Below are 25,884 nucleotides of genomic sequence, written 5' to 3'. Positions count from 1 at the left end.
TTTAATTAAAAATCAAGAGGAAACCAAGTAAACATTTTTGAGTAGTTTGCATTTTATTAGTGAGGTTATGATATATATTTAACAATTAGGTGTTTTCACATTTCATTTTTTTTATTGTTTACTTAAAATTTCTCTTTTATGCGGACTGTTAGAACTTATTTTATCTTTTTTTCACTATGCAGTAAACAAGAATAATAGCATATTTCAGATCAATTAGAACAACTTATATAAAATTGAAATCGCCTTTTTAGCTAATTAACGTCAAGATGACAGCAACAATAAATGACACTCCCCTAACCAATTTTTTTAATGATAAGTCAACAAAAGTTAATTTTCCAAAATTTTAGAATTTCAGCTTTAAAAGAATGATTAATTTCTTATTACTCGTTTAAATGTACGCAACAACTCCCTTATAAAACATAATTTAGTGTTTTTCGCATAACTGCTACAATGACATTCAATTTTCAAGTAAGTACACGTCCAAAATTGTTAGAAGCTTACAACATGACAACAATTATTCAGCCCTACAGATTAGCCTTACTCCTTTTGTGCATACAAGGCACTATGCAATTTTATGTACCAGGAATGGCCCCCTCAGACTTTCGAATTGGGGAACTCATGGAAGTCAAAGCTGTAAAAATGACCAGTATACACACACAGTTGCCCTATGAGTATTACTCGCTGCCTTTCTGCCTGCCAAAAGGAGGGGCCAGTGCAATTCATTACAAGTCTGAAAATCTAGGAGAAGTATTGAGAGGAGATCGCATTGTGAATACTCCATATGTGGTGAAAATGGCCCAGTCCACCACATGCTCCTTAGTGTGCCACACTCCTGATAGTCCTATCAATTGGAGTGTGGGAGAGTCTCAAATGGTCGTGGATAGAATCCAGCATGAATATTTCGTCCATCTGTAACATTTTTTTGTTGTGTTGTATGATGATTTTGCTTGAGTGGAGTAATTTCAGCCTGGTTGATAATCTCCCTGCAGCCACTCCTCGTAAGAGTTTGGAAGAAGATGAAATTGAGTATGAGCATGGTTATCGCTTGGGTAATACTGTGGGAGACAGGAGTATTATAAACAATCACTTGAAGTTTAAGCTATATTACCATCAACCTCAACCGTGAGTATTTATTATGTACTTGATTTCAAGTTTTCTTAACGTCAATGTTAGTGAGGTGTACAGAGTGGTAGGCTTCAGCTTAAGAGCTCGATCAGTAGCAATGGATCAGGTGAAATTCGAAGGCTCCACATGCAGCTTCCCTAAGGATGCCAAGCCCCAAATAGTTGATCCCACAACGGGGACAAAATTGTTTTTCACTTACGAAGTAGAGTGGGAGGAATCAAGCATTAGTTGGGCTTCTAGATGGGATACATATTTAGCAATGACTGATGCTGATATTCATTGGTTTTCCATTGTGAATTCAATTGTGGTTGTCTTTTTCTTATCAGGTAAGTTTAATAATAATCCCAGGAACTTTTCTAGAGGTTGCTTTCAGGGATTTTGACTATGATTATGATTAGGACACTTAGGAAAGATATAGCTCAGTATAATGCTGATGAGTTTTTTGATGACACTGTTGAGGAAACTGGTTGGAACTTGGTTCATGGTGATGTTTTCCGACCACCGCGAAATGCCCATTTATTTGCCGCTTTCGTAGGTTCAGGCGTTCAGATATTCCTTATGGCCCTACCTACTTTGTGTAAGTCTAATGAGGCAATTAAATGTTAATTTTATTTGGTTTTTCAATGATTAGCAGTAAAGAAAATTTTTAGTTTTTGCTATGTTGGGAATTTTATCTCCTGCATCCAGAGGAGCCCTAACAAATGCTGCAATCATCTTCTATCTTATCAATGGCGCAGTGGCAGGATACTTGTCTGCCAGATTATATAAAACCATGAAAGGACGAGAGTGGAGGAGAGCCGCCTTTTCAACCGCAGTTTTATATCCTGGAGTTTTAGCTGCAACCTTCTTTGTCCTCAATTTCTTTATCTGGGGTAAAAGTGTAGTTGATTACTTATCGGACCAATAAATTGATTATTTCGAACAGGTAAAGCAAGCAGCGGAGCTGTACCATTTTCAACGATGATCTCGCTCTTATTGATGTGGGTGTTCATCTCTTTGCCTCTAGTGTACTTGGGGTATTACTTCGGATATAGGAAGCAGCCCTATCCTCATCCGGTTCGCACTAACCAGATTCCGAGGCAGGTGCCTGAGCAACATTGGTACATGAACCCAATATTATGGTACGTTCTATTCATTCTTAGTTAAATTAAGTTAATTGTTATTTTATTTCAGTACCATGATCGCGGGTATTTTACCATTTGGAGCTGTTTTCATTGAGCTTTTTTTCATCTTTACGGCCATTTGGCAAAACCAATTTTATTACCTTTTTGGGTTCTTGTTCCTGGTGTTCATAATCCTCGTAATCTCCTGCTCGCAGATCGCCATAGTGATGGTCTACTTTCAGCTATGTGGAGAAGTAAGAGTAAAAAGAACAAATATCTAAATATTTTTTTATATGTGATTCTAGGACTACCATTGGTGGTGGAGAAGCTTCATGGTCTCGGGAGGCTCCGCTTTCTACGTCCTTGCTTACTCGTTCTATTACTTCATGACCAAACTGGAAATAACGGAATTCATCCCCACACTTCTCTACATCGGCTACACTGGGCTCATGGTGTTTACCTTCTGGCTACTAACTGGCACGATTGGGTTCTATGCCGCCTATTTGTTTGTTAAGAAGATTTATTCTGCCGTCAAAATCGATTAAATTGTGACGAATTTAGGGAGAATTGTGATTGGAAAGGCCAAATAAACATCACAGATGAATTTAAAAGTAACCAAATATTTGGATTTATAGCAGCTCATTCACGGACTGTAAGAGCTTTTGTGATGTGAGATTGGATAATGTACTAATCGGACCAGAGTGTAACAAGAGTTTCAAGTTTTTAGGATAAGAACTAAGGTTGTACATAATGTTAGCGTATGATTTTGTCAATATCGATATTTATGTATTAGTTTTAATTTTAAAAGTAAATTAATTAAACGTAACGCTTCTTAATTTTGTTGTTATTACGTTGAATAAAAAAGCGAAGTGCGGACTATTTCAGATTTGTGTAATATTAAATCAGACTTATAGGCCTGCCACGCATGAGCAACTTGAGGTGCTGATAAGATTCACTTGCGCATATGGGCAACTGAATTGCTGCCCGCGCCGGTCAGTTCGCCATGGACATTGTTCAGATAGCGTGCGTTTTCACTTTTCAAGAGACATTTTCATTAGTTTAAGGGATTGAGAGAGTACCCGTTACAATTCTTCAGTTATTTCTGAATGAGCGTCAAGAGTTTTGACGATTTGAATGTGCTGGGACGTTGAATGTAATACCAACATGCACCTAGCTGTACCGCCACAGTTAAGATTAACTGTGACTTTAAAGTTACGAGATATTTTAATAGAATCCATCAGGAGAAATGTTCAAAGCCAACTGACTGTGCAACCAGAAAATATCGCCCGTGCCTGGCGACAGGTTTGAACAAGTGGGATGTGTATTCCTCGGCAACTATAGATAGCTATTTACTCACCAGCGAAATGAAACATGATTCAATTTTTTTCGTTGCTTTAACTAAAAAATCAGCCATGCGCAGGACTCTATTTAAACTCGCATGTTCTATTTCGGCAACAAAATAATGACTAGCGAAAACAACTGTTGATTTAGTATTTCGATTTTCCTTTAAAAACTGAGATGTAAATGTAAAAGATGTTGGCCGCAATTCAAAGATTATAAATGAAATACATGAAATATTATAATTTAAAAACAAATAAAAAAGTTAACTCTTAATGCATTTTATTTGGGTTACTCTATATTTAAAATTATGTCCAGCCCATACATCTGCGTTGATCTTATAACTTTTATAATTGAACTGTCCTATCTTTACGAGGTTTTGAGATAATTGCTGTCAACTAAAATCTGAGACATCCAGTATATCAATATTTAATACTCCAATTATTTACTTCTTTATTTTTTTACGAAAATTACAAAAGGGGAAAGATTAAGTTTCTAGTTGCACTCGACACCTGTTACAAATGAAATATGCACTATGTACCACGATCCCGTTTTGCGACCCCACCTCACTCCTAGGCGCGATCAATTTCTATCATAACCTCGCTTTTTTTGTTTACAATTTTGCCTTTCCGAAAACTTCCTATTTTCGCATTATCTGCTAGATTTAATTAAACTTACAAGTTTCGGTAAGGCAATTTAAACCCCCTGTACACCAAAGAGTACAATGAGCATTATGACGAAGTCTGAAACTCCTGCCAAAGAAAGCGACAAAGTTGAAACTCTCTCTGGTAATCAATTCCTTCACATTTATTGCTTTAATTCTTATTGAATTTTACTTTTTAAGACATCCCCGAGCAGAAGTTTAGAACTCTAAGCGTAATCTCCTACTTTATAGTGCTTGTGATCCTAGGAATACCCATTTGGTGGTACACTACCAGAGTATACCGGGCAACGTTACCTCTGGATGACATTTACAATCTCCAAATTAAACCAAAAACCTCCAAGGATTTCGGACTTCCACTGAGCCTCGATTACGATATTCTTATCAGTTTTGTCCACCCCAGTCCTGAAACATTAAATATCAAAGTTGATGCCTTAGAGATTGATCAATACTTGCAGTCCTTCCTTGAAAAACTATCTCCAGTTTCAAGTTTTACTGTTAAGTCTCAGTGGTTGTATTTAACTGAACTTGGGGCAATCCCTAGGAAAGTTCTAGACCATTATGCTTTATTAGAAAATCAATTACCTCATGTAATAACTCCTTTAGAGACTAAATTGTGGACTCACATGTCACCAAGACCCAGTATCAATTTAGTCACATATTTCCCCCATTGCACTTCTCCATTGTATATCTATAATTCAAACAATGAAATGTCATCCACCAATGCTTTTGTCAGTCCCAGATGGGGTGGTATTTATATCATGAATCCAGACAAAAGCTCCTGCGAATTGGGAGAATTCCATGCAGACGCGAAACTTACTAGCTCAACTTTTCAGTCCTTGCTCCAAGAGCTGTTTTACTTGAATAGCACATCACAAGAAGCTATAAATATGTTTCAATTAGATAGAATAGAAGAAATGCTACAGTCTTCTAAAAGAACTTTAATATCTCTAGCACAGTTATTGTCAGAAATAAGTAGTATAGTAATCAGCGATATGGTTGCGAATAAGATATCTGTAGCTTTGGAAAGTGTGAAGGAAGCAGAATCGTTTTTAGCCAAGGGAGATGAAAGTAATGCTTTAGAATATGCTAAACTAGCTTTTAGGAATTCGGAAGAGGCGTTTGTGCATCCCTCTTTGTTGGCCCTTTTATATTTTCCAGACGATCAGAAGTGAGTATTTTTTACTTATATATAATTTTATGCTTCTTGTTTTGTTTCTAGATATGCCATCTATATTCCATTGTTTCTGCCTGTGATGATTCCAGTTATCATGTCACTGATTCACCTCGCCAAGAAGAAAGGGAAAAATAAAAGAAAAACTGAATAGGAATAGTTAAATTCACAAAACCAAAAAGTATTGTTTAATGAAATAAAAAATAAAAATTAATAGAAGTACTTAAAAACATTTTAAATAAAACCCAAAAGATTGTGGTATGGTTTTATTACTGTAATTAACTGTACACAGCCTTAAATAACTTATTCCAATCAGGTGATTATTATAAGGGCTGAAGGCCAAACTTGCTCATGGCGAATTATAAAACAAGTAATACTTCTCATACAAAAAATAAAAATTAAATGGCATAAAAACAAGAATGCCAAAACATGCAATGCAGATTCTTAGGAAATTTAATCGACTTCTTCCATTCGAGAGGCATCCTCGGCATCTCCGCCTTCAGCCGGAACATCAGTTGTGGATGTGTCTTCTGTGGCCATAGCTTCGTCCTCATCGATGCCCAATCCCAATTTAATCATTCTATAGATTCTTGAAGCATGAACCTGAGGCTCTTCGAGAGTGAAACCAGAGCTGAGAAGAGCAGTTTCAAAGAGTAGGATAATTAAATCTTTCACAGCTTTGTCATTTTTATCAGCATCAGCTTTTTGGCGAAGGTTTTCGATAACTGGATGTTCAGGGTTAATTTCTAAATGCTTTTTAGCTGACATGTAGCCCATGGTGGATGTATCACGAAGGGCTTGTGCTTTCATTATTCTCTCCATATTAGCAGTCCAGCCATATTGAGAAGTCACAATACAGCATGGAGACTCTACCAAACGGTTTGAAACCACTACTTTCTCTACTTTATTATCCAAAATGCTTTTCATGACCTTGCAAAGCCCTTCAAATTTAGCCTTATCTTCCTCATGCTTCTTTTTCTCCTCATCACTTTCTGGAAGCTCAAGCCCCTCTTTGGTTACTGACACCAGCTGCTTGCCATCATATTCCTTCAGCTGCTGGACTACATATTCATCAATAGGTTCAGTCATGTAGACAACTTCAAATCCACGCTTCTTGACACGCTCAACAAAGGCAGAGTTGGCTACTTGGTCTTTGCTCTCTCCAGTAATGTAGTAAATGCTCTTTTGGCTCTCCTTCATCCTGCTGACATAGTCCTTGAATGAGCAGACTTCATCGCCACTGGCTGAAGTGTGGTAACGGAGCAAGTCTGCTAATTTGGTCCTATTCTGAGTATCTTCGTGAATGCCCAATTTCAAATTCTTTGAGAATTGTTCATAGAACTTTTTGAAACCATCCTTGTCTTCAGCCAACTCCTCAAACAATTCCAAGCATTTCTTGACCAAGTTTTTGCGGATTACTTTCAGGATCTTGTTCTGCTGCAACATCTCACGAGAAATGTTCAATGGCAGATCTTCAGAGTCAACTACTCCCTTCATGAAGTTCAGATATTCAGGAATCAGTTCCTCGCAATTGTCCATGATGAACACCCGTCTGACATAGAGTTTGATGTTGTTCTTGCGCTTTTTGTTTTCAAATAAATCAAATGGAACACGACGTGGAACAAACAAAAGAGCCCTGAATTCTAGCTGACCTTCAACGCTAAAATGCTTCACTGCCAAATGGTCTTCCCAGTCATTTGTTAGTGATTTGTAAAATTCTCCATACTCTTCCTGGCTGATATCATCAGGGTTCCTAGTCCAGATCGGTTTGGTTTTGTTTAATTCCTCATCTTCAGTATATTTTTCCTTGATGGTTTTCTTTTTCTTCTTCTCATCTTTCTTCTCTTCATCTTCATCTACATCCTCAATTTTTGGCTTGTCTTTGTCCTCCTCTTCTTCTTCTTTCTTTTCTTCCTCAGCTTCGTCCTCGCTCAATTCTTTTTCGCGCTCCTTCTCAACCATCAACTTGATTGGATAGCCAATGAACTGAGAGTGTTTCTTGACAGTCTCCTTGATCTTGTTCTCTTCCAAAAATTCTGTCTGGTCTTCCTTGATATGCAGAATAATCTTAGTTCCACGTCCTAATGGTTCTCCATGATCAGTGCGAATAGTGAAGCTGCCACCAGCAGAAGACTCCCAAATGTATTGCTCATCATCATTGTTTTTCGAGACTACAGTCACTTTATCAGCAACCAAGTAGGCAGAGTAGAAACCCACACCAAACTGTCCAATCATGCTAATGTCAGCTCCGGCCTGCAGGGCTTCCATAAAAGCTTTAGTTCCAGACTTGGCAATGGTACCTAAGTTGTTTACTAGATCAGCCTTGGTCATACCAATTCCAGTATCAATCAGGGTGAGAGTGCCTTCACTCTTATTGGGAATGATTTTAATATATAGATCCTTGCCAGAATCAAGTTTGGAGGGGTTGGTTAGGGACTCATATCTAATTTTGTCCAAGGCATCTGAAGAGTTTGAGATCAATTCACGAAGAAAGATTTCTTTATTTGAATAGAAGGTATTGATGATCAAGCTCATCAACTGAGCAATTTCTGCCTGGAAGGCAAAAGTTTCAACTTCTTCTGGCATCTGTAATAAAGGAAAGAGTGAAATAAGTAAATTGCCACACCTTGTAGGAGTCATACTGAGACTATTCTAGAATTTTCAGGATTTAGTTCCTGGAGTTTTAAGTAATTTCAAATTAAAAAAAATAACGGTCAAAGGGTTGAACTTTAAAATTCCTTCTGTGCGGTAAGGGAAGGATTTTTTATATTAAAAAACAGAATAATGAAATGCCAAATTGTTTGCCACAAAAATGATCTCACGTTTGTTGTTGAAAGTGTAAAAGCATCACCGGTATTAAACAATTTCAATTTAATCCCTCAAAAATGCTACAAAAATGTTAAAAAAGACCTTAATACACACTTACCTTGTTGATATATGGTCTTAACGCTTAAAAAACAGCGAACACTTATAAAATTCACTTATAAATTGTTGAAACTATCCACAGAAATGGCTTTTAAATGCGTCTTGGAGCACCGGTGTTTCTCCTTCCGATTCTAGTCAAATTCTGACGGAAGAGTAGTTTGTTTCTGCTTTTATAGCCGGCCGGGAACGTGAAATTTCCGGAATAATATAGAAGCGTTTCCATGCAATTCCACGCTCGATATTAGAGAGAGAAGACACTAGAGTTCCGGAAAGTTCAGCGCCAAACTTAAATTCTTTTGTTAGGTTTGCACGGTTTTCGAGCTATTTTTAGATCCGTGTTCTAGAAGGGCAGCGCAGCTTTCTTGGCAAATGAATGTGTTATGAAGGTGTTACCTATTTGTCTTAGAGTGAGGACTATTCTTCGTTCTTTCATATTTTAATATTGTAAATTATACAATGCTGTAGGTACTAACATGATTATCTACGTGAAACCAAAAGATAAAAAGAAGTTAACAACTGATAGGCATTTTTTAAGGTGTAACTGAATAAGTAATTACGTTATTAATTTATTTCTTTGATTTTCTAATTTAAATTTTAAAATATAGGAACATATTCAGCAATTTGAATTAATTATTAATGATCAATCCAGTCATAACCAGCATTTTGTGAATTTTTACAATTAATTGCTTCTAGAATAAATTGGGAAGTTAAGTTCAAATGCTTCGAGCAAGAAAAGATCGCCGCTCTTCTCCATTTGTTCGATCTTTGTTCTTGTGAAACTGAAGTTATTAATTATCATTTTAGTTAATTGATAAATCCTTGCTAGCAAAGCCATTTAAGTAAATTCGAGCTTAAAAAAATTGAACTGTTTATTATTAGTTCCTTTTGTATATTATAATATTTATATTATTGTTATTATGAATTGTTTTATTGATTCAATTCTACATGTGGCAACTACGATCAGGGTCCATTATTGTTTTCATTGTTTACATTTTATACACTAACAACATAATTCAATATATCCTTGAAATTAAGCACTATTTCTTAATTTTATTATAACTTGTTACTAGCGACACATCATAATAATGTATTTAATCATTTTTAGAAATATCTCAGTTATGTTTTTATATTTTTTATTATGTTAGCACTAATCTCTGAATTCACACTCGCTGACATTATATCATAGATAGCAATTTCAAATTAGGTTTGAAGGGTTTTGTTGTTTCTATTTCTTCTTTAACACCATTTTATTGGAGTACCATTAACTGCAAATATTAAATTTTATGCATTTTATTTTTAAAGATTTAAAACAGATTTTAACTTTAAGATTATAAAACAAACATATTTACTCAGGGGATATATTAAACCGGAAATATTATCAGATCGATGTGAATATGTCAATGTCAATGTCAGTCAATCATTGGCTTAATTTAGTTTTCTTTTATTTTCATAATAACGGAAAATTTCGAAATTTAAATATTTTTTAAATCTACTTAAGGCTTAAAATTCATTGTTATTTATTTCTCAGGTTAATTCATTGAATTTTATTAATATATATTATATTTCCATTGTATTAACGCACGATTTCCTCAAAATGTCCACTGCCCCAGCAGTAAAACACAAATCTTCCATTACTGTTAAAGGCTCAGCTGACATTGTCTGTGATTATTTAAGTAAGTTTTTCTACTATTCCCATTACAGCCCATTATCTAAGTCTCCATTTAGACTACGGAATAAACTCTATTCTCTTCCAACGAGGGCTCTATCCTTCAGAGAATTTCAAAATAGCTGAAAGTTATGGATTGAACATTTGGATGTCTACAGACAATAAAATCAAAGAGTTTGTATCCACAGTTTTAGAGCAGCTTAAAGGTAACTGCATTTAATGGTTTAAAAATCAGTAAAAATATTTAATCTTTCTAGAATGGCTCATTAATCGAACAGTCAACAAAATCGCCCTGATCATAACAAATGTGAAAACTTTGGAAGTGATGGAAAGGTGGGACTTTAATGTTGAGTATGAAGGAGATGATAATGAGGGTGAAAGTCAAACCTCAGAAAAACCATTGAAACAAATACAAAATGAGATTAGGGATGTGCTAAAACAAATTGCTTCTTCGATTGCCTATTTGCCCCTGTTGGATTGTCTTTGCAGTTTTGATGTTCAAATATACACCACGAACGATGTACAATTGCCTAATGAGTGGGCAGTGGCTGAGCCTGCTAGTATTAAGAATGCACAATCTGTTAAGATGCGGGCATTTTCTACTAATATTCATAAAATGGAGACTGTGGTTACTTATAAGAGCAGTGAGTGATTTGAATGTTGTGTTTTAGGGTAAAAATAAACCTTTGGTGTTTATCATATAGAAAATTGTTTGTAAATGTAGGTAATTAAGATATAAAGTCACATGAATAATTCATAAATATTCTTTTTATTTTAACTACCAGTATTGAAATACTTATTTCACATTTAGATTTAGTCTAAAACAGGTTCACATTGAAAATACCTACAATAACAATATTTTTTGAGAGGAAAGTTGGGATTTGTTAATGACTTTAATCCTTTGGTTAAAATATTTCTGAGTCTGCATGTAAGTCCAAGTGGTGTAAAATGGACTACAGCAGACATTTCAGACTAATAGAATTACCTCTACTCTAAGCAAATGCATGTTACGGACCAAACCTTAAAGTTCCTAAACGCTATCTTAAATATTACCTATGAAAATACTTTTGAAGGTTCCTTTGCTTCTTATAAGCCTACTAAGTTAATACTGAAATAATTCACCTTCTGCCTCAACATAGAAAAATTATTAAATCTGCGCTTTTAAATGTGTCTTACTCTTAGTTGAGTATTTTAATTCCTCTTCTATTTAATATAGCGCACCTAAATTCCTTTAAAACCCAAACAAATTTAAAATCACAGATCATGACACATTTTATGCCTGCATTCACATTCTTCCTTACATCTAGATGTGGGTCTGCTTTTATATACAGGCACTAGCATTTATGATTTTTTTAATATCTCTATATAAACAAAAATATCAAATTTGCTAAGCAGTACAAAAACCTAACTAAAGTACGACAAATGATCTGGAGATTCTGTTGAGTTAATGTAGATCTATTTCATATGAGAAAGAAGCCCATGGAAGCAGTTCAGGCCTACATAACATTAGACCATTTGTCGTTATCACATATCGAAGTATAATTAAAATAAATAACGTACTTTAATAATATAAAAACGTGTTTATCTTTCTTTTGAAAGAGTAATTATAGTCTTTTATTTTTTTTCAAAGAAGTTTCCAGGCAAAACATGAAATAATGTGATTATTAGATACGCATTACAGAGCTTTTGACTATTATTTAAAAACTAGACGTTTTAATAATCGTTTTTCTGAAGATTTCAATAGATTTTAACTTATTCAGGCTATGCTAAATACAAAATTGTCGAGTATTTACATCAATTCTTTGGTCTAGTTTCCTCATTTATCCAGATAGCTCGCGCTGAATCTAAACTATTATTTAGATTTTGGAGTCCTAGAACATAAATCTCTTTACTATTTTCGTTCTACTGCTGACCTTTGTTGTTGTACCTGGTGCCTTGGCTCTTAAAGCTTTATTATTGATATTCGTCATCAATATGGCGCAAATTGTTATCTTCAGGTGTAAGCTTTGCGTCAGTGGACTCCTGCAAAAATCGATTAAAAAGTATAAAAATTTATTTGTAATTTAAAAGTTTTGTATTTGCTGGAGAATCTTCGTTTGTGATGGTGAATTAGCCCATAAAAACCATTAATTATTAATGCTCGATTGATTAAAGCCACATGAAGAAACATCAATGAATGAAAAATAAATTTTGACTCAGTAAGGAATGACCACTGACTAGCGTCACCATTATATCAAGAAACAGGTCATGACATTCCTGCCACAATAATGAACTTACAATTTTTACGTGAAATAAATAAATGTTCGTACCGCGAATTAGATAGAATATCTTTCCCAAAATACTACTCAGTTTTAGTCGTGAAAATGAAACACCACCTCTACTTTCTCTACTAATCTACAAATACATGCATTTGGGGTTAAATACACCTCACTCACAACAAATCTAAACAAGTGTCTAGTCAATATTAGTAGAGTATTGTTAATTATATTAAAATGTGCAAATCAAAACCTCATAGTTTACATACCTATGTAACAATATTCCCTTGGGAAAGTTGGCGTTCAGTCGGATTTGTCAAAATAATACAATCGCAGTAGATTTGTAAGTCACAATGTTTTTATTAATAAGTTTTACAGCTATTTCTAGACTCTTGTTATAAATAGTTTTAGGATTTCAGAGTTTGTTGTGAGTATAGATGTAATAAATAAATATATCTACATGATTTTTTTATACAAAAAAGTAGTAAAATACCGGTCCCTGATGCTTTGTAGGCATATAATGAAGGTGTGAATATGCAGTTCGGTAACAGCCCTAGTAGATTAAAAATTAGCGCCTTTCACTCGAATTTTCGACGACAACTTCAAGATCTCATCCCAGTTCATACAGGACTTATAAAAATATAAATAGTATATACATGGTATATAATAAAGTGTATGAGCGAGGATTTTTTGAATGAACCGTGCCAATTTTTAGGAATGCTAGTGCGGCAGTAATGATATAAGCGAGGGTGTAGCTGCAAGGCGACAGAATACTTTTATTTAGGAACTTTGTACGTGTATTTAATGACTCAGGCGAAAAATGTGAAATTCCTAATTCGAGTGATAGAACGGCGCCTATATTGACCAATCGACTGCCCTTTCATACAAATTATAAACTTTAACAGTCTTATATAAATAGGAAAATTTACAAATATACAGTTCCCGCGCGAGTGGAAACGTTATTTACATCGGTAACAGAACAGTATTACGCGTTCAGGTATTTGCTTCAAACGTGGGGCAAAAGTATTTCGTCGACAGTCCTTCGTTACATGCGTATTTTGTCGTTTTGGGAAATCTACTCACTGGGCGTGGCGGAGTCTTCTCGAAGCATCGTTGCCCATAATATCCATCTTCGCATCTAGAAAACAGTGTTAGCTCACATGCAAATAAACTAAATCAACCGAAACTTACTCGCAATACTTCTCGTTGTTGTAATCGAGGTAGCATTTACCATTAGGGCAGAATTCACTATCACTATCCTTGCAAGATTTTCCTAAAATGAGAAATAACAATTAGTTTACAGAGCGAACACAACTTGAAGCGATATGATACACACTTCATTCATGTCGCTTAAATATGCTGTGCAATAAAAATGAAAAGGTGCATTAGAAACTTAATGAATCAAAGGACATGCAGTAGAACGCAAAACCCGGAATTGTCAGAGCTTTCTCTCACACGAATGATTAGAGGTCAGTTAGTGGGAGGAAAAAACGAAAATAAAGCCCGCAAGAAAGAAAGAAGGTATCTCACTATCGAGCTCACTGAATGGGGCCGAATTGGGCACCTCGATGCTGGTACTGTCGGTACTATTTGCTCCATGGATGACGCATTCGTACCGGCCAAAATCGTCCCCCGAAGGTTTTTGGATCAGCAGTTTGCTTACCACCATTCTTCGCTTCCTGCAAGATCAAGCCTTCTCTGTAATTATAAACTATACACTGGAGGCATTACTTTCTATGTATTGATTCATGTTCTTAAGGTTTTGTAGCAAATTGTGGTTATTGAGAAAATTTTGTAAGAAAATTTTAGTCAGTATTCTGTCAAGAAAGTTGCATTGAGCAGAGAGTTTTGAATCGCCATTTACCTTTCACTGTAATCCTCATCTCTTGGAAGCAAAATGCGAATAACTCGTATTAGATAATGAAATATTAAGTAGCACAGTATATTGGCTATATTAGGATATGACGTGTTTGTACGGATTCCACTTAATTAAAACCTTTAGTTAACTACTTACTTAACCGAGTAAGTCATTGTAATTAGAGATTTGTTGTTGTTGCACAGGGTGACGTTGTTCCTTTTCCAGGATATCCGAGGAAGCGGCATTGCCCTCGTCTTACAGACCAACTTGATCTTCTGTTTCCTGTTATTCTGATTTCTGTTATTCTGTTTTCTTATCACTGTTGTATTATATGGATGTCTCGGTTCTGAAAGCAAAAAAATCTACATTGATATGAAGTCTTTAGTATTTCAGGTTTTATATGCCTCTCACTGAATACCAAAATATTTGGCACCAAATCTAGATTCAGGTGAAATCGAAACGATGAATGAATGGGTTTGTTAAGTAATTAGGCGTGTACGTCCACATGTTAGCAATACGGTAATTATTGTTTTTCTCAAACTATTTTGTTCGTCATTTGAGTAGAAAAAAGCAAACCCACGACTTCAAGTATTATATTTGAAATATTATTGTGGAAAATATTCCATGTAAGAAAATCTCGACAACGTCGCATCGGGACGCGGCGTCGCGCCGCTGGGCGCCGTGCCAGAAACTCAGTGGTGGAGCAGGTACAAAAACACGGATCTACGTTTATAAATAACTTACAGAGTAAGTGTTCCATTATGTTTAAGATCTTTCAAAACTCGTCGCTTTTACTGAAACCACCGTACGATGGGCTCTATTATCGTATGTAAAACATGCCTGTTAGTGCAGGTATGACAAAACATTCAGGTATTTTCGTCTACTGCGTTTCTCCCCTCATTGGCACGCTAATGACACCAAAACACTAAAAAGAGTCAAACTTTAGGGAAGCCTTGCAGCCGCCGCTAATGAATCGCTTTCTACGGCCGGATTTTAATTTTAGATAATCAATTTCCATTCCACTTAGTCGAATGCTGTAAGTAAGCCAAGAAAAAAAACAGTCCGATGACACTAACGTAAGTCTGGAGTAATTTTATATTACTCATACGAACGTCCGTTTCCTGTTGGCAAATAGAGCGCTTTCCAAAAATATGGCCTTTTGCAAATAAGATCTAGTTTGCACGTTGGGTCAAAACTCTGGGAATTAAAATATCGTTTATCTTGTCGCCGCGTGTCCTTAACCTCAGGTAGGCAGTGTTTAGTCACGTTTAAGTACAGTTTTGAGCACTGGTTATTTGTTTCATATTTACCGCCTTTGTTATAAAATTGGAGACTAAGCTGAACTAGACTAAACCCAATTTCTTAAAATTATACAGCTCTGGAAAAAGTAGTTTTGTAATAATCATTTAAAACTCGGATATGCTCAAATCAAATATAATTTTTCTGTAGGAAAAGTGTGATGGTTTTTTTCTTGACAAAATGGCGGAGCTTAAAGTTGCTGCGGAAATTTTGAATAATTGAGAGTCCCGTCAAGACTCTTTCAATGTAGTGAGAAAGAGTATGAAAACTCTTTATCGAATAAGAGTAATCAGAAGAAAATTAGGCTCCTGGAAAGTGCCCTTATTCTGGGGGAAACCGGGCCTACTATCGAATTTTGAAATTATTTATAAAATATGAATAATTGCAAAATTCCTTTAAAACATTTGAGTTTAATGAACCCTTTTTAATTTAGTGAGAAAGACATGAAATTATGTATCCACGAAGACAATTTTAGAGAAAATTAGTGAGCTAGAAAGAGCTCTTTTTCTAGGAGGAACTCGGCATTAGAGTCGGATTTCGAACATATTCATAAGTTATGGATAATTCCAACAATTTTTGAAATACTGAACATTTTGATAATGACGATTGATGATGAACAAAAGGTTTAACGTAGTCGTAAAAGGCATCAAATTCTCCATCCAACAAGATAAATTTGAAAAAAATCGGTGAGCAGAAAAGTATTATTTTCCGGTGAGAAAACGGGACCGTATTTTTTCTTTTGTAGAATCACAAACAAAAAAATTAAATACTTTTGCCCACTTATTCCTACAGGATAAACGCAACATTACCAGCTGGCTTGATTAATATCTAAGTCTAAGTAACGTTTCTGAATAAATTATCATTGTGGGCAGGGATTATTTTGAGTGTAACGTACCGGATCAGCCTTCAAACGCACATGTTTAAGCAATGCGTTCAATACGGGCCAAGAAATTATTGCAAATGTAATTAGTAATGTCGAGTTGGAAAGTCGAGCTTAAACCTACAGTTTTTTGAACGCATTTCCGAAAACTAGGTGAGCCTTGGGTTTTATCAAATTTCTCGATGAGATTTCACTTTTAAAATAATTTTTCTCGAAAGATCTATTTGCATTTACTTTCTGGGAATCCCTTTAATTGAGAAATAAACGAATAGATCTGGTAATAGACGTATAACTAGTTTAAGACTTGAGTAGTTTATATCCACATCAGACCGTGACCCTGTTTGTTTGAGTGAGGATTGAGAGATGTTCGGACGAAAGGAGAGTTCTTTAATATTTACATCTTAAATTAGAGCATATTTTTGTTTAAAACCAGAAAATTCGAATTCCTAGCATTGATACATTCACGCCAAAATGACATGAATTTTGAATATTGCTACAGGCCATAGCTTCCAGCTTGCGTTATAATGACGTGCTTCTGTGTTCCATTAGTAATTTTGCCCAATCGACCTGCAATTTCATTTCAAAATTAAATTCTCATCCAGATTTCACTTTTTTGTTTATTTTCAGATGCCTCTCGGTAATTCGTTAGATAATTTCGTGGGGTCTAAATGGGCGATATATCATTTTCCCGAAACGTGCCAGCCGTGAAAAACGCACATTATTCATTCGATTTGCGGAAAATACCAGACTAGTGTGGGCTTAGTCTCGTGTCTGGAAACCGACACGCTGGGGCTTTTATAGTATAGTAGTAGGAATGTTTTTCTGCCAGAAAAGATAGCGGTTTTTGGAGGAGAGAGAGCGTCGGCGGCGTCTAGCGAAGAATGGACAGCGGCCAAGTTGAATCACGATGCCGGACGATGCCAAATTTATAATAAAATGATTAGGTGTTACGTGGTATTATGGAGCAGGTACTTGAAAATACTCTCAAATGGAAAACTTTTCTGGGCATCTGAAAGATCCGGCAAACCCCCGCGTAATTAGATCTGTATATAAGAAAAATTACAGTTTTTACTGTTCAAATTGTCATTTGCTCCCACTACATCAATGCATCAAATCATGTACAGCGCCACCTACCAGGCATAGCGTAACCATCTTTATTATATGGGCTCAGATGAAGAATACCTCCATGGCATTGAACCTGTTTTCCTAAGTCCTGGTATGTGGGGTGCTATTTCCAAAAAAATGAAAAAAGGAAAATACGACCTATCTTCTCTTTTCATTCAAGCGTGTGTATTAGAAAAAGACGCTTATACAATTACATATTATATATTACATAACAGCTGACGTCAGTTTGAGTCATAGGCGGTTGCGCATAGTGGTGGTAAATGAGAATTTCGATAGGCAAAAATTTGATATTTATTGACTTTGATATCAAGTGATCTTGTTGATGATTGTTGCATTTTAAGAAAAACTTGAGATAGAATACTTTGGATTTGTGTGGGAAATTCAAGTGTTAACAAAAGTAGTTTCACAGGGAATAAGTCTGCAACTCTTGAAATTTTAATACAAATTATTACTTTTGGATTATGCAAATGAGGTTTTAATTCTCATATTTAATTTTACAATATTCTCTGACTGGCCAAACACTTAAAAATCTACTAAAAAGTATACTTGTCTGGAGATGATGCGAAATTCGCCTTAACACATGTTACGCCCCTGTCAATCCACGTCGCACCCAACTGCCTCGTTCGCAATTCCGATGTGTAATACCAGTCAGGACGTAGCTCCTTCTGAAAGTCATGCACAATTCTCCTCAACGCATTTTACACCCCTGTCGATCCACATGACAACCGATTGCTATGTTTTAAATTTCGATTTGTGATTTGTGAACGTGAAACTTCTGAAAGTTTATTAGCGGCTCGTTTATAGAGGAAACTAGAACATAATAATTACCAAATTTGTACGGAGGCAAACATAAATATTTAAAAGTTAGTGCAATGGCGGCCTTTGTAGTGTACCGCACCTGCTGACTAGTGTGTTTGTGTTGTTCTTATCAAAAACAAACAGTGGCTGCTCTTGTAATGTATGTTTTCTGGGTTTGTTACAACTTTGCGTTGTAGATGCAAATGCACCAAAGAACAATTATTATTATTGCCGCAGTGGAATCTTTGGCGATCGAAAAGGCAAAAGAACGCGAGTTAAAAGAGTCGGAGATTTATATTGAGGTCACGTGTCCTACTATAGATTCGCAGGAGCGAGTTTGTAGTTTTAGGTAATGCCTCGCAAAAACTGGCACATACATAATAAATACGAATTCGCTGAGACCTCCTATATCTGAAGCCGGCTCGCCGCCGTATACCCGGTGGCTGAAAAAACAGGGTTCACAATTTCTCGTCAGCCATAAAAGGGCCCTACGATATGGATGTAGGCCCCTCGTTAGCTTAGCCGATTATTCGTATATGCAGCAACCGAATTTATTTGCGTAAAACAGTTAATCGCTTAATGTGTTATACTCTAACCGAAAATTTAATAGTCTCGGGTCTAATAAATAGAGCAATGACTCCCACACTGTAATATAACGTTATTTTAAGGACTTGGGAAACTGATGACTATTTTCGAATCCGGATATAAGCGACATGTTCCAAATAAAAGCGTATTTTTGACGCAGACATTTTGCATTGACGAAAAACCGGATTTATTTGTGTCCAGGAAGATAAATACCATTAATTTTATTTCTTCTACTTAATATAAATAACGAGTAGGTGGCTAATTTTTCACAGTCGCTCTTAGGAATCGTCCCAACAAGAGTTGGATTGGTGAAAAAAATTTAAAACAAACACACATGGCGCTAGGCACAGATTAAACTAAAACCCATAAGTTCGGAAAGTATTGTTTATTATTCTGACAAAAATAACGTGTTTTGCTACAATGATGAGTAATTGAAAAATAATTGTCACATGTTACACATTCTCAACTGTGTCAACGTCTTTATAACACCATTAACTAACAGGTGATCAAGCTGGAAAATCTGGAGAGTTTTCTCGCTACAAGTGGCTCTGCATGGAATTTCAAGGCATTTGAGGATAAAAAGCGGCAAAATTAAAATACAATTCCGTATAATTTTGTTGCGCTTTGGGACCGGCAAAGCCACTCACACTCATGAGCGTCCTGAAAGTCTCAGTTGAAAAAAATCGATTTCCACTGCTTGCTGAAACTTTTTTACACATATAAAATCATTGTAAAGAGATATACATGAGGCTGATTGGAAAATGGCTTTGTGACGCATATTGCACAAAATATTATAATAGAAACTGGAATGTTTTGCAAGAGTGGCGCCGTCTTTATAGTTACTGAATGGCTAATGGCTTTTAGAACGCTTATAAGGAAATAATGCTGTGACTCTTTTCTAGCATAATTTCTAATTTTCCGTACCAAACCGTACGGCACATCAAGCCAGAGGCGTCATCTCGTAAAGACGCTTTTTTTGGACGTAGTGCCGCAACCTTTTTGTGGCGGTTCAGCGCCTGCCGAGACGCCACTGGTTCTTGCAGCAATCGGTGCATAATACATTGGCGGCACCGCTACATATTTGGCACAAGCTATTAGCGGATTCCATGGCATTGTTGGCCGATTAATATTCAGCACGCGTCTACCTTCCAGAAGTCGGTTCCCGGAATTCGAATATTTATGCCGAAATCGAAAATCGAGTTTAGAGCAAAAATCGCCGAAAATTTCGGAAAGTCGTCGGCGGGCCGATCATCGAAAACAAATAAATTTCGTTTGGACCGCATAAAATTGTCTGTTTTATCTTTTCACTGTTTGGCTTCTAATAAACACAATGTTAGTAAGCTATTTAATTGGACGGCGGCACATTTTCTAAATTCCTTGTTATAGTCCGAGCGTTGAGGAGTCTCGAGGCTCGTCTATTAGCAACATACAGCTGAACCTGCACTATTGCAAAACCGAACGCAGCTCTTCGCAGTCTGGAATTGGCACTTGGAAGTTTCCAACGGCACCTGTATGTGGCTTGTTTCAATAAACATGCCTACATTGCACAGTTAATGACGCTCTGTATACATGAAATATTTAAATAATAACCGTGTAAATCGCAGTATCCTTTTCGATGGCCGAGAGATGACAGATTTACTTGCACCGTGCCATTTGCATGCGATGCAACGGAAACCTTCGGTCTGGAAACTGCGACGCATTTCTGTTGCCACAGGAAATACGATCAATTTCGGATCGTTAGAAACTGTCAAAAATATCACATGTATGGCCGTGACCGTTTGTGATGGTCCAGGTTGCTCTCTGTTGGAACCGGCCTCAAGCTGATGCAAAATTGTGCACTTCAAGGGATAAATGTCTTGCGTATACATGCAATGTGCAAATGAGGTTTTTGTGCTGCTGTTTTGAGTACCAACGGGTACGACCCCCCTTTAAAGGCGACATTGTCACCGCATCAGCGACGTCCTTCTTCGGCATACGGTACTCGGCTTTTCAGCGTGCTGTAACATTCCATCAAGAGTTTTAATATGGACGCGCATTTGCCGTGATCTGAATTAAAGACTTCACAAGATTATTGTAGTACGATCTTCTATATTGAGATCGCCTGCATAAGCTCCGTGCAGGAATCTTCGGGATAACGCTATTCGTGTCTCGGCGCCCATGCGCTATATCCAGATTTTCCAAAGATTTCCGAAACATTGCGGGAATTGCTGTGGACGAACTACTCGGAACTGCTAGAGGAAATGAAAGGAGTCTTGACGAGGCCCGCACAGTAATTTAGTAACCGGATTGCCTAAAATCGCGATTGTAACCGAAACGTATCTTGAACGTCGAAAATTGTGGTAATCCGATTACTTCGAACCGTGACGGAAATGTAACGTACGTTATGCACCGGTAACTGTAGAATAACTTCAGTAAGTTGTAATGATTATGTGCGATCGGATTGCTACCCGATCAAACGCAATCATGGAAAAATATCGCGAACACCGCTAACCTGAACTAACCTGATTATTTAGGATCGAGGCAGAAGCCGAAATGAACACCCAGTACTGAAAACTGTAGTGATCCTATTACTTAGAATCGTAACTTGCTGCTCATATGGCAGTTGCTGGAATCGCTGCGAAATAGTGACATTCGCTGATCACCTAGCCGTTTGAGGGTTGATGAGGGGTTCCGCGGTTTAGGCCTGCTTCAATTGGCAATTCACCGATTTCCACCGAAAATTTCACTTCGATTTCTTAACAGCGATTTAAACTGGCGCATCTACAGCGCTTGATTAACGCGTTCTAAACATCTTCGGACTTCGTGATTTGCTGGAAATAAAAAACCCAACCTACGTTAATTATCATCCACTTAAAAACGAAGCCGGTCACAAATTAAATGTTTAGACATATCGGTTACATAAAAATAGACGTCTTCTTCTGAAAATCTGGTTCAGCGATGACAAATGAGCAGAAAAGTTTCGTTTGTAGTTGCAGATATTCGGTTTTATTTATGAGAGTGGTTGGGAAATAGACTGAGGTCTGGTAAAAATAACACCCAAGGATGTTCCAGGTGTATATTTTGTCAATGACACGGCCAAAGTGACAAATAATATCGTTCATGAAGTTAATGAGTTAAAACCGGGCAAAACCCCGCAACTATTGAGGAATCCTTTTTGAGACAGTCCGATACTAAAGAAGTCGAAGCGAGGGGGTCGAATGACATATTTACTGTCCGTTTCGACCTAAAAGACCTATTATAATAAAAAAGTTTTTTGGGGCACTGCATCAAGAGGACCGATCGACTTTTTCCCGCAATAAATAAATAAATAAACGATCGGTTTCGATTATGCAAATGTTGGAATTGTTTGGATGCCATGCAGCTAACTGTATATCGTCTGGCCTTGCGTCTATTTCGCGAACTCAGAGAGGGAGCGTCATACATAAGTCATGACCGTCATCGAAATGACATAGAGGCTTGAGATATCAACGTCAGGGGAGGGAGCGGGATTAGCGAATTTTGATTTCAAGAATTCGAAGAAAAATGATCCCCGAAACAATCTACAAAACAGCTATTTACGTCTCAAGTGCAGTAAATAACTTGTTACACTACGAGATTTTTACAGCCCAGGGGACGTCAGGAGCCGAGTGAAATGAAATATTATTTTATTTGTGCTCAATGTATAAAAGATTTGTGTTTCAAGTCTGCACAAACAATATTTCCTGATAATATGGTGAACGCAATTAGATATTAATCGAAACTTACCAATATCAAACACATTTGCTATCTACTTGATAAATGTTTCACTACTCAGAATAGAGAAAAGAGAAATTATTGCAATTCTTTTAACGATGTATGGATATTTTACAGTCTTACCAAAGATGCAAAAATATTTAGAAAGTCATGTTTCAAATAGTGTAGTTGGGGTCATAAATAACTGTCACATACCTCAAAAAATAATAAATTATGAACTTATTGTATAACGAAGAATTCACATTTTAATTAAAAATTATACAAGAATTTTTTTGCAAAAATCACTTTGCAGAAACACCCATTATGTAGAAAGACATAACTGCGCATTCTCTTAAATACTTACATCAGAATAATTAGAAATTCAAATTCAGACAATACCAAAGTAATTCTATCTGCATATTGTGCATACAGAATGACGTCACCCGCTATCGATAGGCATTGTATCCAGTAATTCTTACATCATGATTCTCAATGTCCCTTAAATACGAAACACATACATCAGTATGATTTTTTAATATAGAGGAAATGTGTATCAAATAAGAAGTCGGTAACCCGTTATTAATCTCTCTATATTATGTGCAAGAAGGTAAATAAATTAATTACTAATACACAATAATAATACAAACATCTCAGTAGGCTTTGAGCGCGGCCATAAAGCTTTTGCATCTAACCTCATCGTCTTTTGTTTCATTTAACCGTTTAACGGTCCGAGAGTGAAGTGTCGTCGCGCGAATTTTTGATTAAAATAAGTGATGTTTTTTTATATTTTCGGTATAATTGCGTTGAAATGGCATACGCGTACATATGAATCATCGCGGAAACAAGCAACGTGGAAACTACAGCTAGAAAATTTAGGTAAATTGAATTTGTAGTTTTGCCATCCATCTCCCCACGATCAGGCCATCTTCCGACTTGCCCAAACTAAAAAATATGGTAGATTCACGCATCGCATTAGACATTGCATTGGCTGTACTAACTCCGTGATTTAAAATTTGATACCTTTATTTACTACTTGACTAAGAAAAAGAATTGTCGACATTTTTCAAATATATTATAATTATTTTACATATAGGTTCCAGTTACAATTCAAAATATCTATTGAAGATTGTCAAAAAGGTAAGCTATTTCCGAAGTCATTTTTTCAGCTTTAAAGAATTAATTTGCATGCTGATTTCCCTGCTTTTCTCTTTTTGGCACACAGCGTTCATCTAGATACCAGCATTTGCATGTTAAAAAGGGGAATTTCTTATTGCGCACTCAAGGCTCTTTTGTTTGCCATGTCAATGGTGTAATGGCGGTGTTTCCCTATGAGTTTTGGTTTTCGGTTGGCAATTTAATTCGCTTAAATCTCACGAAATCTTATTTCCTCGATAAATTTGATGGTTAACGAAGTGCAGGTGTGGCGCGCATACATTTCCACCACGTAATTTTCCGCTATAAAGAACGGAACGTAGCGCTAAATCATCATAGGGATTGAGGACGTGTGACATCACTCCTTGAGTTCTGTTAGCTAACGCTTTGATAATAGATGGCGCTGTTAACTTTGATAGGTTTCTTGGAATTTAAGCTCTTAACAGTGGCGTCGCGTCAAGAGAAACAAAATGTGTTCGTGATTTTCTAAGCACAAATAACATCTCTTGACTGATGCAGCTAAACTTTAAGTGGCATATTTCATGGGATAATTTCAAAAACTTTAAGAATTCTCTTTCGTTATTTTTTCCTATCTTATAGATATGTCAGGAAGCATAATTTTTTATGTAGTTCCAAAGAAAAAATCTTACGGGGTGATGTCTGAAGAACCGGCTAACCAAAAACGTTTGGTGTGTGTGATAAACACTCCTATATAACTCTTGCATTATGTGCGGGTGCGCCTTTTGTTGAAACCAATAGTTGTGTATGTGTAAGTTGATGGCCAAATATTCAAACGTGTACATTAAACTCAAAACGATATTGGTGAAGTACCATTCTTTAAATGAAGTTCTTCATGGACCAGTAACGCGTATTTCTTCTAATAAAAATGCCATTGTCTGTCCAAATAACTTTGTCTGAACGGTATAATTTTATTTTTATATTCGGAGTTCTTTCCAATGACCAATGAGCAAATTTGAAGATCCCTGGTACATAAATTCGTCACCCATTTTATGCCTTTAAATGCATTTTTTCTAGTTGTTAAGCACGTTTGTTGTCTCCAATTTAACGAACAAACAAGCAATAATTTAACTTCGAAGTGAACTATACTAATAGATAAATGAATGACGTTAATGTGTTATTACTTATCACGTTATCATATATGTAGTATTTTACCAACGCTCCTAATTGACTCGAATTTGAAATTAGCAAACTCGTAAAACATTGGGCAGGCACTGAAGGCTTGTTAGATATGTTTAGTATTGTCACTTGTAGCTTTCCAGTTTCACACAGAATATGCCGCCACATTTTCTTAAAATAAAAATAATTTTTGATTTCTTTGTTCAGCTTTGGAGAAGAACGAAAATTTTAGTCTTTTCTCATAACGCACCGTTTTTGATTAAAAAAATAAACATCGTTTTAATACTAGCCCTTAATTTAATCTAAATAGTTATGAAAGTTTGAAATTAACGATATCAATGAGAAGTCATAGTCAGATACATTTTTTTAGGTAGTTAAAAAAATATTGTTAAAAAAAGTACTATTAATAATTAAATTTTATTAATTTGATAAAAAACAACTATTCCCTATGCAGTGTGACTATAACTTCTTATTTAAACTTCTACTTGCAAATTTTAAATTTAAATAACCATTAACTTATGTTAAGTTAGTGGCGGTTTTTATTTGTTTACTCGAAAAACTATACGTCATACAAAAAATTTAAACGGACTTTCTGCGTCAAACTGAACCGATAATTTAAAAATTATAGGCAATTTTCCAAAAAAATAGTGGCGTACCAGTTTTTTCTTAAAAATATTCCACAATCTGTTAGTATGGGCACCACGGATGGACTTGAAAACAATTTTTTAATGGAAATTGCACGTACTGTGTAGTTGTTAACATTAACAAATTTTCGTTGAAATGTCATCAATAGCGTTTTCACATAAATTAATAATTTTTCATTTTTTAAATAAATTTTAATAAGTACTTTGTAATTCTCCGGAAAAAAAAACCGTCTCAACGGAAAAATACGTATATTTTTAAAGTCTTATTTACAGTTATAAGAATTTCCTCAATTTCAATCAGTATTGTGAATTAATTAAAAATTCGTCAAAAAAGGTTTTTCTGCTTTTATTTGATGACCTGATTAATAATAATTAACATTTAATAACTTCAACATATTTCTTTGAAATATTTTCCTTAAAATTGAACTGCTGCTGAACCTCTTTCTTT

General features: G+C 35.8%; 6 protein-coding genes across 10 annotated transcripts in view; 3 read left to right on the top strand and 3 right to left on the bottom strand.

The window, feature by feature from the left end:
* The window catches only part of LysRS (Lysyl-tRNA synthetase), an 81,471-nt gene that overhangs the window by 32,163 nt on the left and 23,424 nt on the right, over window positions 1-25,884 (bottom strand). The gene's annotated exons all lie outside the window — the stretch shown is intronic.
* On the top strand, window positions 274-3,064 carry TM9SF4 (transmembrane 9 superfamily protein member 4). Its single transcript, XM_066404433.1, has 9 exons — window positions 274-468; window positions 523-911; window positions 967-1,122; window positions 1,174-1,451; window positions 1,499-1,702; window positions 1,776-1,997; window positions 2,051-2,246; window positions 2,299-2,482; window positions 2,534-3,064. Exons 1-9 carry the CDS (start codon window positions 451-453, stop codon window positions 2,771-2,773), a joined length of 1,887 nt encoding a protein of 628 aa, XP_066260530.1. The 5' UTR covers window positions 274-450; the 3' UTR covers window positions 2,774-3,064.
* PIG-S (phosphatidylinositol glycan anchor biosynthesis class S) lies at window positions 4,157-5,615 on the top strand. Its single transcript, XM_066404436.1, has 3 exons — window positions 4,157-4,354; window positions 4,411-5,398; window positions 5,450-5,615. The coding sequence occupies exons 1-3, from the start codon at window positions 4,291-4,293 to the stop codon at window positions 5,553-5,555; spliced, it is 1,158 nt and encodes a 385-aa protein (XP_066260533.1). The 5' UTR covers window positions 4,157-4,290; the 3' UTR covers window positions 5,556-5,615.
* Window positions 5,655-8,476, bottom strand: Hsp83 (Heat shock protein 83). Its single transcript, XM_066404432.1, has 2 exons — window positions 8,328-8,476; window positions 5,655-7,987 (listed from the first exon to the last, which is right to left on the bottom strand). Exon 2 carries the CDS (start codon window positions 7,985-7,987, stop codon window positions 5,855-5,857), a length of 2,133 nt encoding a protein of 710 aa, XP_066260529.1. The 5' UTR covers window positions 8,328-8,476; the 3' UTR covers window positions 5,655-5,854.
* Window positions 9,777-10,730, top strand: mad2 (mitotic arrest deficient 2). The gene is made up of 3 exons (XM_066404327.1): window positions 9,777-9,999; window positions 10,052-10,198; window positions 10,250-10,730. Exons 1-3 carry the CDS (start codon window positions 9,921-9,923, stop codon window positions 10,642-10,644), a joined length of 621 nt encoding a protein of 206 aa, XP_066260424.1. The 5' UTR covers window positions 9,777-9,920; the 3' UTR covers window positions 10,645-10,730.
* LOC136418291 (pro-neuregulin-2, membrane-bound isoform-like) overlaps window positions 11,623-25,884 on the bottom strand; it is a 33,947-nt gene continuing 19,685 nt past the window's right edge. For 2 of the 5 annotated variants that reach the window (XM_066404326.1, XM_066404322.1), the window contains 5 exons: window positions 14,262-14,451; window positions 14,112-14,132; window positions 13,778-13,926; window positions 13,439-13,520; window positions 12,584-13,385 (listed from right to left, as the gene is read on the bottom strand). In XM_066404326.1, coding sequence (XP_066260423.1) covers window positions 13,241-13,385; window positions 13,439-13,520; window positions 13,778-13,926; window positions 14,112-14,132; window positions 14,262-14,451 — 587 coding nt within the window. In that variant the 3' untranslated portion in view covers window positions 12,584-13,240. Of the gene's footprint in view, window positions 11,864-11,919; window positions 12,015-12,583; window positions 13,386-13,438; window positions 13,521-13,777; window positions 13,927-14,111; window positions 14,133-14,261; window positions 14,452-25,884 lie in introns of those variants that run through there. The other 3 variants (XM_066404325.1, XM_066404323.1, XM_066404324.1) reach the window with 3 other exon arrangements.

This window comes from Euwallacea similis, chromosome 34 (assembly GCF_039881205.1).
Source record: "Euwallacea similis isolate ESF13 chromosome 34, ESF131.1, whole genome shotgun sequence".
Taxonomy (NCBI): Eukaryota; Metazoa; Arthropoda; class Insecta; order Coleoptera; family Curculionidae; genus Euwallacea; species Euwallacea similis.
This window is presented reverse-complemented; position numbering and strand designations above follow the sequence as displayed.

Excerpts from the sequence above, each read along its gene's own strand:
- TM9SF4 (XM_066404433.1), top strand. Across the intron at positions 1,452-1,498 it reads GGTTGTCTTTTTCTTATCAG|GGATTTTGACTATGATTATG; the intron begins GTAAGTTTAATA and ends GGTTGCTTTCAG. Across the intron at positions 1,998-2,050 it reads CCTCAATTTCTTTATCTGGG|GTAAAGCAAGCAGCGGAGCT; the intron begins GTAAAAGTGTAG and ends TATTTCGAACAG.
- PIG-S (XM_066404436.1), top strand. The coding sequence starts at position 4,291 with ATGAGCATTATGACGAAGTCTGAAACTCCTGCCAAAGAAAGCGACAAA. Across the intron at positions 4,355-4,410 it reads CAAAGTTGAAACTCTCTCTG|ACATCCCCGAGCAGAAGTTT; the intron begins GTAATCAATTCC and ends TTACTTTTTAAG. Across the intron at positions 5,399-5,449 it reads TATTTTCCAGACGATCAGAA|ATATGCCATCTATATTCCAT; the intron begins GTGAGTATTTTT and ends TTTTGTTTCTAG.
- Hsp83 (XM_066404432.1), bottom strand. The coding sequence starts at position 7,987 with ATGCCAGAAGAAGTTGAAACTTTTGCCTTCCAGGCAGAAATTGCTCAG.
- mad2 (XM_066404327.1), top strand. The coding sequence starts at position 9,921 with ATGTCCACTGCCCCAGCAGTAAAACACAAATCTTCCATTACTGTTAAA. Across the intron at positions 10,000-10,051 it reads CATTGTCTGTGATTATTTAA|ACTACGGAATAAACTCTATT; the intron begins GTAAGTTTTTCT and ends GTCTCCATTTAG. Across the intron at positions 10,199-10,249 it reads AGTTTTAGAGCAGCTTAAAG|AATGGCTCATTAATCGAACA; the intron begins GTAACTGCATTT and ends TAATCTTTCTAG.